Below are 12,909 nucleotides of genomic sequence, written 5' to 3' on the forward strand. Positions count from 1 at the left end.
TTTGGAAAATTCTCTTTTTTTTTTTCAAAACTTCTAATGAGTTTTTCTATTTCTAGCACTATGTTTTTATGTTTAAAGAACACTTTAGTCCAATAAGGGGATTGTTGCAATAATCCTGGCAATAGGAAAGTCTGGGAACAGGGGCATAGTGGTGGCATATTGAAGTGAAGTCATATTCTAGAGATGTTTGGAACATAGAGTCAATGAGATTCATTACGTGTTGGATGTGGAATATAAGAGAATGAAAGGAGTTAAGGATGCCTCATCTTAACAGTTGGAGACTCCATCGTGGGAGCCAGGAAGAGGTGGGCAGAGTAGGTGTAACTGTTAGACATCCAGTGGGAATTTTAAGAAAACCGTTGGTTTTGCAATCAACAGTTAAGGAAAAGATATTTAACAAAGTGTGGGATAATTTCATACCTAACATTTAACTAGGTGAGACCATCAACACACTGGGTTATGTTGTGAGTTGAGAAGAAGCGCCAGGAAGGAGCCTTAGGACACTATAAGAAGTTGGAGAGAGAAGGAGCCAGCAAAGGAGACTGAGGAGCAGAGAACATTATTAGCAGGAGGAAGATAGCAGTATCTGGGAGGACAAATTAAGCCATAATATCAAGAAGAAGGAATTTCTAATTTTGTCCAATCCTTCAGAGAAATGTGCATTTAGATTTTACAATATCTTAATCATTGCTGACTCAGTAATCAGGAGGAAAACTTGGTTTGGGATAGAATTAAGAAGTAATTGGCTCTTGTGTATTAGGCTGCTTGTAAACATCATTGTGGTTGTAGTCAGGTGCCCATCAGCAGATGAATAGATTTTAAGAATGTGATATATATATACACAATGGAGTTTTACTGAGCCATCAAGAAGAATGAAATTATGGGATTTGCTAGTAAGTGGATGGAAATTGAGAATATCATGCTAGGTGAAATCTACCAGACTCAGAAAATCAGGGGTTGAATGTTTTCTCTAATATGAGGAAGCTAGATCAAAATAAGTGAAAAAAAAGGGGGGGGGTCAGGGTAGGGAATCAAATATCATAATGGCATAGGGAAGATCAGTGGAGTAGAAAGAGATCATGAGGGAAGGATAAGGGACAGGGAAAGGGGAGGAAATATGGAATGAGCTTAACAAAATCATGCTATGTGCATATATAAATATATCTCAGGGAATTCCACCTTTGTGTATAAGTAAAAAGCACCAATCAAAAATAAATAAACAAGCAAAAGGAAGGAAAAAAGTAATTGACAGGGAGAAATGTAGAAAGACAGCAAGGACTAAAGATACTTTGTAGGAGGGGGAGGAATTTTATGCTCTTTTGCAGCTTGTGTGTGTGTGTGTGTGTGTGTGTGTATGTGTGGTGGTGGTGGTGGTGGTGGTGGTTTTTAACATCCTGGCAGAGGAATCATGTAGATCTGACCTTCATTTGTCTGTTCTTGCTTAATAGTTTGTAAATTGATGAGAAGCCATGAGTGCTTGTGTAGAGCTTTTTGGCATTATCTGGGTGCATTGTGTCTTGGGTAACCACCAGTGTCTTTATCTTGTGGTCTTTCTTCTTGGGCTAGTGAAATTCCCTGGAGACATCCAGTTTCTGGCCTGGGAATTAAATGTAAGTCATACTGTATTCTTGACCCCTCAGGGGTCAAGGGGCTGGTGAAAGTGGGGACTTCTGTATTCAACATGCAGGACAACATATGGTCTCCGTGTTTTCAAATGGTACCCTGTTATACAACCTTGACTCCCTGTTCTACAACCATGGCTTTGTCCCAAGACTTTGTTTTAATTTCTCAAGAAAATCAACCTGATAGGTGGGAGGTGTTTTCAGAATGGAGATGTAACTGACTGGTAGTTTTCATCCAGTGCTCCTTACCTTTAGTTCTCCTTCCCTTAGCTGGGTAGGTAGCTACCACCAGTGCTTTGCCTTTTGTGTTGGTTCTCAGCTTTTCCAGTGGCAAGTATGGATAGATCATTTTTTTTTTTTTTTAGTTGTAGGTGGACAGAATGCCTTTATTTTTATTTATTTTATTTTTATGTGGTGCTGAGTATAAAACCCAGTGCCTTACCTGTGCTAGATGAGCACTCTACCACTGAGCCACAACCTCAGCTCTGAGATGTACCATCTTAAGGTTTACTAAATCAGGTAGAGTTAGGTTTCATTTTTTTTTTTTTTTTGGCTTTTGTTTTCCCTCTTTCTTTCTTCCAGTTCTTATAAATTTATCTTTTTTAAAAGTCATAGTTTTATGGCTTTTTTTTCTCTCTGTAGGAGAGAATAAAATTAGATGCATGTACTAACTCTGTTATTTTAACCAGAGATGTTTCCTACCAATATGTATATATCTCAGTTCAAATCAAATGAAGCCCTCTGGATGTTAGATGATGCTATTAAGATTTAAACTATTATTCCTTCCCTTCCAAACTGTCATTTTCAGGATCTTTTCTACTTCAGAACTTCATTTTTTCACATCCTGCTTGCATAAGCTCTGCCTTCAACTTATATTATACTGTAATCATTTGTTGATGTATCCACATCACTATATTGTAAGCTCTTATAGATGGGGAGCATATAATCTCCAGCTCCCCAAAGTGTTTTTTAATAGGGCATTTATGAAAAAAATAATAATTTTCAGATTAATCAAATAGCCGCTACATGCCCCCACTATCATAAAGGTGAAAGTTTCTAATGCACTGAAACATACAGTGAAATAGAATTTAACTTCACATATGTCCTCCTTTTCCCTGATTTTAAAGTCTAAAAGGTCTAAAGCTGTTTAGAGTTCCTTGAGGAGGTCTCTCAGACAACTTTGGCTCCCAGTGGCTAGGGTAAGATAATAAACCTGGACCATGTCAAATGAGAGGATGTTTCTGATCCCTACTAATTAAGATGGGTTTCTGTTCAAACAAAAATCTTTGCTTCTCAGCAATTTGCAAGTTAACTTTGCAATTTGCAAATCTCAGCAATTTGCAAGTTAACTTCATGTTAACTTTCCTTTTGACTTCCAGATTCCAAATGGGGGAAAGGTGGTTTATCTAGGCCATCATATTCTTTATCATCATATTCTTTATTTTTCAGTGAGAAGAGGGCATGGACTATAAATGTAGGCTCTAGGTTATGCAGAGAATAAGTCTTGGAGACAGTTGACTTCAGACCCCACTAGGTCTCACTGCCTTCTAGTCCTGTCCATATGTATGACATGACACATTACTATCTGTGTGTTTAGCTTCTGCTAATGCCACTTCTCTTCCCACATGCCATAGCCAAAATCAGTATTGATGGTTTTGCTATGGGTTCTTGTTTAATCTCCCATGTTACTGTCAGTACAAGAAAAATTGTCGTTCTTTTTGCAGAGATTATTTCCAACCTGGTTTGTCTAAAACCTCTTAATAAAGATTCATGTTAGGACAATATTAGAACATTTTCTGTATAGAAATATGAGAGGGACCATAATAATAACATAATAGTAAACATCTCCTGAGCATTTGCTTTGTGTGTGGCACTGTTTCTGGACATTTTTTTTTTTTTTTTAATTTGTTGGTTTTGTTTTCGTTTTCTTTGAGATGTGCTTCATACTCCCAGGCTCAAATGATCCTTCCACCTCAGCTTCTTGAATTCTGGAAGTACAGACATGTGTCACCATGTCTGGCTTTATTTGTATTACTCAATCTCCTGCCAGAACCCTGTAGAGTACATGATCTTATTAAGTCTGTTTAGTAGAGGAGAAAATTCAGAAGTTGTAGTTATGCAGAAAATAAGTCCTGGAGCCAATTGACTTCAGGCCCCAGTATCTCAGTGCCTTCTAGTTCTGTCCATCAGATGACAGTGAGACATGGCATTATTATCTTTGTGCTCTGTGTTTTTGAACTCTGATGACTGCCAGAGTGAAGTTATTTGTTTATGAAGGGATAATCTGATTGGTGTCCAGGAATGCTCAGTTTGTCCAGTAATATTAAGGTTAAAGTTAATTTTCAGGAGTTACTTACCTCACTCTATTTCAAGCTTTCCATAACCAAAGAAAATCTTTTTCCAAGGCTCTTCTATACCAGGTTCTTCTACATACAATCATGGAATTGTAATGGAAGGGTCTGTCCACATTATCTTATGTGCATCTATACATCTGTTGTCTCTCATTTCATCTCTATGGCAATTAGTAATTTTGGCTGTTTTGATTGGCTAGGCCTATATGAGAAGCCCACTTTCCCGACTAGTAGATTTCTATCCACTGAGTCCTGATGCTTTCTTGTGTCCTCTGTCGAAATAGAGCCTAGAAGGAAAGTAAAAACATTCATATTAAATAAAATAATTACAGGTTAGAGAGAAAGAGAGAATCACAAGTTGGAACTTGAAGTCTAAGGGACAAAGAGCCACAGATCAACAACATGGTGTGGCGGTTAACCTCTTGGTCCCCAAATATCCCCACCTCTTGTTATTTGTGCCTGTGGGTAATTCCTTCCCTGTGTGTTAACTGGACTTTGTGACTTAAAATGAATATAATATAATGTAATATAACAGAGGTGACATGTTATAACCACCAAGATTAGCTTACATAAAGAGGAGAGTCTGTCTTGTGTTCCCTTTCTCTCTCACTCTAAAACCAACTGCCTTGTCTTGAGCAGTCCTGTGGAGAAACCATCTGGGCCACATGGTTTTCCAACCACTAGGGAGGGATAAGATGCTGAGGCTCTCAGCCTGCAGAACTCAACCCTCAGTGAGTGAGCTTAGAGGTCCTCCTACAGAGTCTTCAGATGAGAATATGGCTCTGGCCAACACATATGTGATTGCAGTTTTTTTTTTTTTTTTTTTTTTTTTTTTTATGGGAAACCTTAAGGCAGAGACCCTCAGCTAAGCTGTATCAGTATCCTGACCTACAAAGAACTTTGAGATGATAAATGTATTCTTAAGCTTTAGTGTAGCTTATTTTTCAAAAATGAATAAATAATAAATCTGATAATAAATACCGTGAGATTTTCTAGTTGGCAGCAGAGTCTTTTTGTCCACTTTAACAAATCACATAGGAAGGATTAAGGGAGGAGACTACAGTGACTGGGATAGCATTCAGGGCTAGTGGAAGGAAGGGACCATCTATGCAGCTTGGAAACTGTTCCAGTCCTATCCCATCCAGTAGATCCCTGAGTAAAAACAGATAAACAAACAAAAAGAACCCATAAAACTTGGAGAAAGTCAGGCACTAGCAGGTTCAATGGTTTAAGATGTTGCATTCAACAAGAATGTATATCACATCATGTTGAAAATTAAAGCGAACTACTTCAACTGGCTACTGAAATATGCAAAAGTTTTGCAAAGTTGGCTAATAATTTGTGTTTTGTTTGAAAAATTTCTTTTAAGGCAAGTTCTTAAAATATGTTCCTTTTCTTTCTGTGCAGTTATTTGTAAGCACAGAGACAGGAATGTCATGCAGACATTCAGGCAGATATGTTGCTTTGCTTTCTGATCTGTTGGTGATATATCATCTTAGTAGGTTTGAATGAGACACCTGTCCCATGTTTCTGATGCTGAAGAAGGCAGGACATGGTAATTGCAAGACCAAATGGCAGAGAATGAACAGTGGATTGTCATCTGCTTTCGAATAATGTCATGTGTCTAGTGAAAGATTGTTTCCTACCTTGGTCTGTAGTCCTTGGTTGCTTTTTAATTTCTCTTTCCTTAATTCATTTTATATCCTATAATATCTTAACATTAAAAGGGATTTTCTTTCTATTTGGACATTTTATTTTGAAGCATATTTTATATTTTAGGTTAACTATTCAAGTTACAAAATGAGCTTTTTCACTCTTCATTTTGTATCACTATTGTTTAATAACAATGGCTTTGGGTCTTACTGAACTCATGCCTGTGGAGTTCATTAAAGGAAGAGCTATTTTTGCACTTCACTTTTGATTTTTAAAAGCAAATATTTAATCCTGAACCTAATTTTAAGCTAGCATATTTTCGGTTCTGACTCTAGTTTCTAACCAATGTATTAAAAAATAATACACATTTTAAACTTAATTATACAAATGATTCTAAGGCTTTTTGAATTATCCTTCTCTCAATAACATTATCTATTTTCTTTTAAAAAAATTGTTTTATTAGTTGCTCAAGACAATACAATGATCTTGACTTTACATTATCTATTTTCTCCACATGATAAACATATGCTATAAACAAAAGTTATATCTCACCTAAGAAAGTCTCAGAGAAGCTTAGTGTCTTGATTAAAGATGCACGGCCTGGGGGCTGGGGATGTTGTTCAAGTGGTAGCATGCTCGCCTGGCATGCGTGCGGCGTGGGTTCGATCCTCAGCACCACATACAAACAAAGATGTTGTGTCCGCCAAAAACTAAAAAATAAATATTAAAATTCTCTCTCTCAAAAAAAAAAAAAGATGCACAGCCTGTTGTATGAGATCTTGAAAGAGTAGTGTTCTATTTCTCAACATTTAGCACGTCATCAGTATTTTATAAAATTTTAGGCTAAAAATAAAATTTCTATCCATCTTAGTCTGGAGTGATTATTAACACATGGTCATTTATAAGTTGCTTAAAGAAGAGGTTAACACCTCTACTAATTTTAATCCTGGAAAGTTAGCACATTTGAGAAATGAATACTCTTAATGTGCACAAAGGGCCAGTGTTTCCTTTTAATGCCTCCTGTTTTCTTGTACCCTTCTACATAAAAACAGAACAGATGCTTCCTGCCTCCTGGTTAAATCTGAATATATATAAATATATATTTATACATATATGCATATATATTTGAAAAATAATTAAAAGCAAATTATGGACTTGTTTGTAGGTTGAGAAGAAGTGGCAGTGACATGGCACCCAGACAATGATGGGTGTTCCTGAAATGTTTTTAAGTACTGAGAAGGAAATAGATGTGGCTTCTAATCTGAACTATAATCACCATAGCACTTAGTTGAATATTAGAGGATAAAATAATCTGAATTAAATATCACTGAAAGTCCTGAATTCCAGACTTATTTATGGTCTAAAGTCTAGTCTTCACTTAATAGTTTAAAGGCTTGATAATTACGAGGTAGTGTGTAGTGAACAACACCCAACAGTGATATGTCAGGTTGTACATTTGGTTCTAATATTTCATCATTCAGGTAAAAGTGCATCCCTCAATAGAAACAGCTGTATTTTTTTTCTCTTTGATACATGAGGGAATTGAAACACAACTAGAAATACACAGAAAATTGTTCAACTTTGAATTTGGTAATAAGGCTTAATTAGAGTCCAAAGGATCTCCTAACAGTTGAAGTTGGGTGAAAAACATTTCACATGAAAAAAGGAATTAGCCAACTACACGCCAGACTTTTTATTGTTGTTATTGCCTTTGGTTGCCATGAATACCCAAGATCAAAACTTTGCTAATGTTTTCTGGTATTTACCCCCTAATACACGATCTACAAATTATTAAATAACTTACTTGAAGTAATGTAGCAGCAAATAAAATTTAAATTTAAACATAGTTTAGTTCAATTCCATGTTCTACATTCTTTTTACATCAGTGAACTATACCTCATAGAAATAGTGTTCCTTTTTGAGCCATTATTATCTTGATATAATTGCAATACTCAGATGTTTAACTCCCTAAACAAGGCTGAAATTTTGGACCTGGAAATGAGAATTATTTGAATCTTTTACCACCTTTTATATTTGTGTGTGTGTGTGTGTGTGTGTGTATTTGTTTATTTTGTGTGTGGTGGTGGTAGGTTTGCTGGGGATTTAACCCAGGGCCTCACATGTGAGAGGAGAGCAAAACCTGCACCTCCAACCATATATATGTGTATATATGTATATCTTGTATATATATGCATTTAAATACATATATATATGTATTTTTTCCATTAGTGTGATTGTAACTAGAAATCTGATTGGAGTTTTCTCAGCTGTCTGCAGACTTTCAGGACTTGAAAATTAAGCACATTCCCACCCCATAGCTCTAATCTCAACTTATTATTTTGCAATTAACTGTTAACATTTCTAGTAAACTAGTATAATCCTTGATGTATAGGAAACACTTGACATTTGCTGAATACTTTGGTGAATGCATTATCTAATTTCCTTCATTTTAAACCTGAATCAATTGAAAATGCACCGCCTACCTAATCACAGATTTAAGGGAGGGAGCAATGGAAGACATTATTAAAAATCTAGTAACATTAATTTTAATCTATGTCCTATATTCTGAAATGTTCACAGATGCTTTTTAAATTGGGGAAGTCTGGCACTTCAATAACCTTAATCTTTCTCAAATTACATATTTTTATCTGTTTCCTTCCTAGAACTCCCATCTCTGTGTCCATTCATCTCTGGGAAGCTAATTTTCCTTTCTTTTCAGCTACATAAGGATGACTATATTGTATCCTCAACACTGCTGATGCCCATTGGAATTGAGTTAACATCTCTCAAATATGAAGCAAACTAAGAGAAAATTGTGTGGAGAAACAGTAATTGTGTGGAAAATCTCCAGTGAGATTTTCTGTGCATAAATAAAAAATGAGGTTTCATGGGTTAGGATTTTTTGAAAAGTCTTTTAGGAACATATGATATTTAAATTTTTTTTTGTAGGTACATAACATTTCATGAGAGAAAAAGATATGAAATCTCAGCATTTTTACAAGTTTCATGTACAGAAAGCTTGTAGTGATAATAGTATGTTTTTAAAAATGATGGATAGTCCAATGAAAAACATCTTTTATGAGTTTTGTTTAAATATGAATGATTTTGTTGTGTAGTTTTTCCATGTTCTAAGGATGAAATCTTAAACTAAATTGACCATTGACATTTCCTTCATAATTTTCCAACCAATCTCTCACTATGTCACTAAAGGAATACAGAAAATTACTGGACTATTACCTAGCTAGTGAATTCTCAAGCCAGAAATTTTGTTTCACTTAGTATTTTTTTTTTTTTTTAGCTCCAGACCCTGCATAAATCTAAAGAAGATAATTCCATACATGAGTTTGCTGTCTTTATTAGCTTTATTTTGTTTTGTTTTACATTTTGTTACATATTTCCCCAACAGAAATTACTAGTTAATCTCTTTAATTTTTCAAGTATAGTCACATTTAGTTGGACTAGATATTTGCTACATTGAAACATTAAACAGTTTGTGCTATGCCTGACAAGGTCTAAGGAATAAGAAGATTCGTGTGAGAATTGTAAATTCTTATATTTATATTGGAGGCCTATTTTTTATATTGAGATAGTGGCTTATTATTAGGGGGGAAGTATCACATTCTATTTGGTATAATTGTTGGTGAATCTGGGCTCTGTTCCCAGAAATGCTAAATTACCTTGGTTAGATTTCTCATCCATTCTGTTCTTCCATTTCCCACTTTTATTTCTTAATTCTTTCTTGGAATTTTGCCAGAGTCAACTGGGAAATGTCTCGTGTGTACTTTAAGCTTTGAGAGAAGAAACATGGTAAAATGCCTCAGTTATCAAAATAAATATATCCAATTTATGATCATCCACATTATAATTTTTCTCTTGGAAATCTTTAATCCTTCAAGAGGTTCCCTGGCTACTTGGCAGAAATCCGTCTGGGCAAATGTAACGTCTTTCTAGCTAATGTGTATGTGGGAAATGCAGAATGATTTTGGTTAATCTATGCTTAAACCAAGTAATAGGCCACATGTACCCCAAAAATATACCACAATACTTCCAGGCCAAGAAATGCATTTAAAGAATATATTCTAGGTTTCCTGATTGTCTATTCTGCTTCTTCCCTTATAATCATGGGTAGTTTTTATTTATTTTTTGATGCTTTTTAAAATTTTTATTTATTTTTATTAGTCCTTTTTAGTTAAACATAACATTAGGATTCATTTTGGCATTATTATAAAAGAATGGAATAAAATTTTCTCTACTTGAGGCCCCAGCATTTCCTCTTTCCTCTTCCTTCTCCCTCCCCATTTCCTTCTTTGTACTCTACTGATCTATTTGCTGTTTACTTATAGGTTTTTTAATTATTATTATTCATGGTGGTATATTCACATATGTTAGGTCAGATTCATTCCACTGATGTTCCCTTATTCTGTCCCTCCTCCCTCCCCCACAATTCCCCTCCTTCACTGATCTTTCTTCGGTTTTGATGGAATCATGAGTTGCTGTATTTTAAGAAAAGATTTTTTAATGATGAATCTGCACTAATTTCAATACCAATATCATTGTCCTTTTTTTAAAAAAATATTTTTTAGTTGTCAATGGATCTTTATTGTATTTATTTATATGTGGTGCTGAGAATCAGACTCAGCGCTTCACATATGCTAGGCAAGCACTCTACCACTGAGCCACAACCTCAGCCCTCATTGTCCTTTGATTATAACAATTCAAGGAATTATAGCAGGAAATACATCTATCTTTTCTATACCATGTCTGTCAGTTTAGTGATTAGATTTACCCATTGTGCAAGGTTTTAGGTAAATTAGCAAGTATAAATATTTATTGGTACAAAACTAAGACATAGCAGTTTTAGGAATGATTTATCCATTTCTGGTACTAAGCAGAGATTTTTCAAATTTATTCAGATGGACAATGAAAGACAGCTTCTCTCTGACCTTTGACTGGGCCATATTCATTTTAGTATTTGAGGAACAAGTGAAAGCCTTAACATTTGACATCTGGACCATTGAAATTCTTGAAACATGGTCTCTGGAGTGGGATAAGTGGAAGCATTGAAATAAGCCCCCTGACTGCTTCAATGAACTTTATTGCCTGAGCTGGCCAAACATCTTTTCACAGCAGGCTTATGGCAATTTATATTCTTTTCCTTTGTCTTTTTTTTTCCCCCACAGCTGTTGTGAACTTGGACAACTCAGTGGTTGACCTGGAGACTCTTCAAGCTCTCTATGAGAATGTGAGTAATAGAAGGAATTTTATGTGTGAGTATATGAAGCATATATAATACATGTCTGCACATGTGGGCTGGTTGTGTTAGTGTCCTTTAAGGAAATTTGATCGGGGAGCAGTGATTTTATGTAAGTGGCAGTTTGTTACAGTATTTTCTAGGAGCATATTTTGAAAATGTGTGATTTTATGGTTTTAAAGATTGTGATTCAAAACATGTTACTTATGAGATCACTCATTTCCTCTTCTGAAATAATAGTCAATGCTTATTCAGGAGCTAATTTAGGTTAACAATAATTCTGTGCCCTTTACACACACAGTGTTAAAATTTAAAAATATTTAATTGACAAAGTTCATGTAGAGTATGGTGATTTAATATATACATATGCATTATATAATGGTTACCAGAATCATATTAGCACATCTTTTACTGTACAATAGGTCCCCAGAACTTAGTCCCTTTATAACTGAAAGTTTATACCTTTTAGCCAAAAAATATTACCCTTCTTTGCTGACTTCTCCACCCCTGTGCAACTATTGTTATACTGCTGCTTCTATGAGTTCCAGTTTTATAGATTGTCTTTCATGTCTGGCTTATTTCACTTAGCGTAATATTCTCCAGGTTCTTCTGTGTTTTTGCAAATGGCAAGATTTCTTTAATGGCTTAATAATATTACGTTACATATATGTACAATAATTTCCTTATCCATTTATCAATGTCACTTAGCTTGTTCTCATATTTTGGCTAATGTGAATAATGCTGCAGTGAATACAGGGGTGTAGCTATTTATTCTACATACGAGTTCATTTCCTTTAGAAATATACGAAGAAGTGAAATTGCTGGACAAACTATAAGTTCTGTTTTTGTTTGTTCAAGAACCTCCATGTTGTTTTCCTAATGACTGTACCAGTTTATATTCCCACCAATAGTGTGCAAGAGTTGCCTTTATTTTCACATTTTCATCATCCTAAGCATTATCTCATTGTGGCTTCGATTTGCATCTTCCTAATGATCTATAGGCAGGTGCTCTAATTATCCCTATTTTACACATTAGGAAAAAGACACAGGTTAAATGACTTCACAAGGTCACACAGCTAGTATGTACCCACAATTTACTTCACCAAGTGGCAGCACATTTTAGCTTTTCTTGTGTATAGCTCTTTTCCTTAAAAAGTGGCAAAGGAAATAAGGTATTAGAAGTAAATAACCCACAGCATGATAATCAGTGACTTTTTTAGAAGTACAGTCTCTGCAATCATACATTATCAAATGGTTTTAGCAAAGATATGGCATTAACTATATTGCTCTATGGAATAAGAAAGCAATGTCCATTTCAGTTTTTTTTATTATATTTAGGAAAATGTCTCAGTGTGATCCTATTTTGTCTTGAATTGTCTATAATTCATTTTTCAATTTTTTTTCCTGCTGTTGCCTATAATCTTAATGATATTTAAGGCTTTATGCTCTTTTGCATTCTCGACTTTTCTGTCTCAAGTCAAAAGAATTCCTGGCTCTGGGAGTTACACATGATGGACAGGATATGGGTGGTTTTCTCTGACCATTACATTGAGGACTGTGTATTCAACCTCCTTGTCCACTCCTGAATTTGTTCTCTTTAAAACATATGTATGTAGGGTCTTCCTTGTGAAATTGAAATCTTTGGAAGAGAATATTTCTCATGGTGCAGCATACCATCATCAATCAAGCACAGAGTAGTGACCCAGAAAGCACTGTGAGCACATGTGTTCAGTGAGACCCAGTCATGGAAAAGGACTGAGATAACTATCATATAGTTATCGGCTGTAAAAACTGAAAGAAAAAAAAAAAAGAAAACAATCATGTATTCAGTATATTAGTGTTCCAGTGAAATGAGTATTTAAAAACAACCATTTGGAGGTACAGAGTTTCTATTTTGTGGGCCATATGGAAAAAGTGAGGAAATACTATAAGAAAGTAATTTCTAATGCAGATCATAATGAGCTAAGATGTTGGATGTTGTGTGTATCTATCTATCCTGCATATATATTATATATATTATATATATATATAT

The 12,909-nt window shown here is 35.0% G+C and overlaps 1 protein-coding gene across 1 annotated transcript in view; it reads left to right on the forward strand.

Annotated features, from left to right (window-relative positions):
• Fmn2 (formin 2) overlaps positions 1 to 12,909 on the forward strand; it is a 352,705-nt gene that overhangs the window by 164,050 nt on the left and 175,746 nt on the right. The window contains 1 exon segment of the mRNA XM_015483532.2: positions 10,807 to 10,868. Within this exon segment, the coding sequence (XP_015339018.1) occupies positions 10,807 to 10,868 (62 nt within the window).

The sequence above is a fragment of the Marmota marmota genome, unplaced genomic scaffold (genome assembly GCF_001458135.2).
Source record: "Marmota marmota marmota unplaced genomic scaffold, marMar, whole genome shotgun sequence".
In the NCBI taxonomy this organism is placed as follows: Eukaryota; Metazoa; Chordata; class Mammalia; order Rodentia; family Sciuridae; genus Marmota; species Marmota marmota.